The sequence below is a fragment of the Gossypium raimondii genome, chromosome 8 (assembly GCF_025698545.1).
Source record: "Gossypium raimondii isolate GPD5lz chromosome 8, ASM2569854v1, whole genome shotgun sequence".
NCBI lineage: Eukaryota > Viridiplantae > Streptophyta > Magnoliopsida > Malvales > Malvaceae > Gossypium > Gossypium raimondii.
Window position 1 is genome coordinate 55693819 of NC_068572.1, and position 5003 is coordinate 55698821.

The following is a 5003-nucleotide window of genomic DNA, read 5'->3' on the forward strand; positions in this document are numbered from 1 at the left end:
TGCTCGTGAATTTTGGGTCATTACAAGACAAATGAGACGTGGAAGTAACCACATCCATTGAAGCCAGAATCCTTATCAGAAACACTATTCGGGATTCAAACAACAGTTGTATAGCATTTTTGATTTCCTCTATAAATAGAGAGGAGAATTCAATTGTATAGGCATCAAAAAATTTTTAGCTTTCTTTTCTTTTTGAAAAATCAAAAAATACTTAGCTTTCTTTTCTTTTTGTAAAATTCCATTTTCATTATTATTTGGTTTTTTTTATTGAAAATTTGCTATTTATGTATTTTTATTTTTATCTTTAATAAAATATAATATATTATTTTATATATTAAAATTAATGGGTCAAAGCCCAAAATTGATGATCGAACTCAAAATAAAAGCTCATATTAAATATACCTTAAAATTGAAAAGGTTGAAAACAAATTTCAAAAATATAAAAAGAAACCCAAAATTAAATTTATAAAATAAGTCCAATCAAATTTAAAAGATCCACTATTTGCAAATATACGAAGTAGATTAATCCAAATTGTAAATATGTCCAACAAGTGAGTAAATTGTGGGCTTTTAATTTTGGCAACTAAAATTGGGCTATACTGTAGTAGTTGTGGAACATTAGTGTCTATTTTCCACAAAAAAAAATAACCAAAATTTTAGTTTTTTCTTTTCTTGTAAACATTATTTTTAAAAGTTGATTATATAAACAAATTGAGTTGAGCAATGTGTTAGCCGATAAGAGAGCATTCATTTGACGTGCTTTTGGGCTAATAACTTATGAAATGGGGAGTTAGATTGCGTGACGACATTGCTTACATAATCAATTATTTAATAAGTTGGTACTTAATACACATCTTGAATTCAAAACAATTTCAAACTTTAGTTTATCACATTATTTTTAATTTCTTGATTTATAATTAACATGTTTTTCTTATCCATCACCACCCATTCCCCATGCCGCCTTTCATATGCATTTCGTCATCCCTTCCGTCTCTTTTAGTGTTTACGCAATTCAATTATATATACATAATAAATACATTTATAAAAAATTAAATGAAGTTTTGGCCAATTTCTGATGGATCGATGACTCATTTGTTTACGGACGGGGTTGTGTCTATTACTACAGAGAACGCGTCTATTGGCGGTGTGGCTTGAGATCAAGAAGGAAATTGAATTTTGGGATTCAATCGATACTTAGGTCGATGCACGCCTTTCGAAGTTGAACTGTAGGATATCATTGATGGGTTAGACATCCTTCTTAGTAGAGGATGTAAACAGGGCACAGTTCAATCTGACAATACAAAAGTGATCCTTGCTCTAACTAACAATAGATTGGATGATTCTGGCATTATAGTGCTTAGAAGGGTTTAGCGACTCTTGAGAACTGAAGGTCAATGGTGACTGCGACATATACCTAGAGAAGACAATTTAATTGCAAATTATTTGGCAAAATTGAGCCTTATGTGGAAATCAAGCTCATAAATCTTTGATACTATTCCTAATGAAATCTCGAATACTTTTCAACAGGACAAAGCGATGGGCGCTTTTGATCTTTTTAATTTGATGTAACTCTGCTTTGTTTTATCACACCGGTTCATATCGGTTCGCAAGTCAATTTGTCTAACATTTTAATCAAACCAATGCCCCAATTGGTTCTTGATCCAACCAATTCAGTCGGACTCTAACAACATGAAATCGAACTTAAACACTCAAATATACACTGCATCTACTTTTGCCAACAACAAATAGAAGTACCATGGAGGCGCTTGTACTAGAAGCCAAATTATATTTTACACCTGTACTAAAAAAATTGACAAAGTAGTCTTTGTTCGTTACATCAAAAAGCAAATTAGTCATTTCTATTGACAATTTCATCTATTTCTATTACTAAAAATTAGCATAGATAAAGGAATAATAAAATAGGTACACGTGATCAAAATACAAATGGAAGGACCTCCATGGTACTTTTACTATTACTAATATCAAAATAATATAATAATTTATTTGACTCTCTAACTTTAAATATATATAGCATTCCGTATATTTTAAAAACTAAAAAACAGAAATGTATATTTATATACCCGTTAACAAGATTAACTGATGTTATTTTTTAGTTAAAAAGAAAGGAAAATTAACTAATATTATTTTTTAAAGTTGGGAGGGGATGGTTGTCATCCCTTACCGTTATCATGCATTTATATATGTATAATATAAATAATATATAGTGGTAGAAGAGCTTCAAAGGTATTATGCTTATCTTCTAAGCAAAAATCCATTTTTCTTGAAAACTATAAACTGGGAACCTGTCTCCGTACTCACCTCCTCTTTCAAGACACCATTAATCACAGCTATTCACCATGTTTATCCAGGTATTAACTTTATCAATCATCTTCTTCCTCACTCTCCCATTTTTCTTCTTGAGTCTCATCAAAAGCTCCAGGTCCAAGAAACCATCAACGCCCAATGTTTTTCCCAAGCGTTACCCACTAATCGGTTCTTATTTCGACATCAAATCCAATCAAAGCAACCGCCTGGAATGGATCACAAGGATCCTTAAGAACTGCCCTTCTGCAACTTACACTCTTCACCACATCTTGGGTTACCGTCAGATCTTCACGGCCAACCCCGATAATGTCCAGCATATACTCAAAACCCGTTTTAATAATTACCCAAAAGGTGAGTTCTTCATTAATGTTTTCTTTGATTTTCTCGGCAACGGAATATTTAACGCCGATGGGGAAGCTTGGAAGTTCGAGAGACAGGTTTCGAGTCACGAGTTTAATACTAGATCTCTTCGTAAGTTTGTAGAAACCGTCGTTGATGCTGAGCTTAACGACCGGTTGGTTCCGATGTTATCCGGCGCTGTTACCGGCAAGACAGTGCTTGATTTGCAGGATGTTCTTCAGAGATTTGCTTTTGATAATATTTGCAAGATTGCTTTTGGGTATGACCCGGAATGTCTTTTACCGTCTTTGCCGCAAACTGAGTTCGCCGACGCGTTTGAAGATGCTACTCATCTGAGTAGTGAACGGTTCCGAGCTCCGATTACATTGACTTGGAGAATCAAACGGGTTTTCAATGTTGGGTCGGAGAAGAAACTCAAAATCGCCATCTCTCAGGTACGTGATTTCGCTAAGAAGATCGTGAGGGAAAAGAAACAAGAATTAGCTACTAAATCGTCTTTGGACTCGGTTGATATTATATCGAGGTTTTTAAATTCCGGTCATTCCGATGAGAATTTCACTACGGATATAGTCATCAGCTTTATACTCGCCGGTCGGGATACAACATCGGCGGCATTGACATGGTTCTTCTGGTTAATACATAAACACCCTGAAGTTGAAAAGGAAATCCTTAAAGAAATTAAAGAGAAATCGGAAATGCTGGTTTTTGAAGAAGTTAAAGACATGGCTTACATTCACGCTTCCTTGTGTGAGTCTATGAGATTGTATCCTCCGGTCCCGACGGACAGCAAACGTGCGATGGCAGACGATGTTTTGCCGGACGGGACGGTGGTGAAGAGAGGGTCGGTTGTGACGTACGCACCTTACGCGATGGGGAGGATGGAGAATATATGGGGATCCGATTGGGAGGAGTTCAAGCCGGAGAGATGGTTGCAAAGGGATGAGGCCGGGAAATGGAGCTTCGTCGGGAGAGATCCTTATACTTATCCGGTGTTTCAGGCCGGACCCAGGATTTGTTTAGGAAAGGAGATGGCGTTCCTGCAGATGAAAAGGGTGGTTGCCGGAACTTTAAGGCGGTTTAAGGTGGTGCCTGCGGTGGAAGAAGGGTTTCAGCCGGTGTTTGTTGCTTATATGACGTCTAAGATGAAAGGTGGGTTCCCCGTCAAGGTGGAGGAAAGGGGAAAGCTTGATTAGGTAACCTAGTTAAGAGGTGTGTGATGTGGATATTATTTATTTTCAATAGTTTAAATTTTAGAATTTTTATTTAGATTTATTATTTTCGATAAAAATTTTGAAATTTAAGATAAAAATTGTAATATGATATTAAACTATTAAAAATAATTTTATTGTTCATATAAATTATATAAAAATGTATTTTATATTTTTTAAAATTAAGATTAAATTAAAATTATTTGTAAATTTTGATTAGTCAATTTATTAAAATTATGATTAAATTAATATAATATATAAGAATTAAAGGTTAAATTTATGATTATAAGTTTTGTTGAAATTATAAATTTTTATTTTGAATAACTTTATAATTTATAGGAGATTCAGTTTTGTGATTAAAAATGTTTTTTATATAACAAAACAAACAGATAAACATAAATTGGTAATAATTATTTGACAATAGTCAATGTCACTTAAAGATTGAAAAGAAAGAGAGTACAGTTTTCATCGTTTTCAAGAGATTCCAACACATGGGGATTTTGGATTCCTTTTACTGTATTGAAATAGAAATAACATAATTTTACTATCTATTATCACAAATATAAGTGAATTATAGCTTATCACTCTTTCAGTATAAAAATCTCACATTTGTACCTAAAGACGAAAAGACTCTTTTCTAAATTTTTTCATTGAGAACTTGGGCAATAAACACTTTACTAATGTTTACAATAACAGTTTGCACTCTCTTACAAAAATGTTCATCGATAAGCAAATTAGAATGTACTCAATAAACTTTCACTACATAATCTAGATAAGCCTCAAAACATATATCAATTTTGGCTTGCTAATATAGAATCAAGGTGAATACAAAGTAACCCATTTAAAATAGTATTCTCTCCAAGATCAATAGTATTATCTTAATCAAATCTTCACATTCTAGGGAATTAATTGATTCACTCGAATCCAATCTAATCTTCAAACTCTAAAGATTGATTTTTGTAAATAAATCCAAATATCTTGAAAATAACAACACATAACTTGGTCTAAATATTTTATTCATTAAATTTTCAAACCGAATAAAATAAAAATAAACTTTATTTAACGCGAATAAAATTAAGGTAATTGATTAAATTAAATCAAATCTTTTCC

General features: G+C 32.8%; 1 protein-coding gene across 1 annotated transcript; it reads left to right on the forward strand.

The window, feature by feature from the left end:
* The first annotated feature begins 2225 nt into the window (after nt 1–2225).
* Nucleotides 2226–3951, forward strand: LOC105792294 (cytochrome P450 94A2). Its single transcript, XM_012620805.2, has one exon. The coding sequence runs from the start codon at nt 2358–2360 to the stop codon at nt 3876–3878; it is 1521 nt and encodes a 506-aa protein (XP_012476259.1). The 5' UTR covers nt 2226–2357; the 3' UTR covers nt 3879–3951.
* Nucleotides 3952–5003: the final 1052 nt, after the last annotated feature.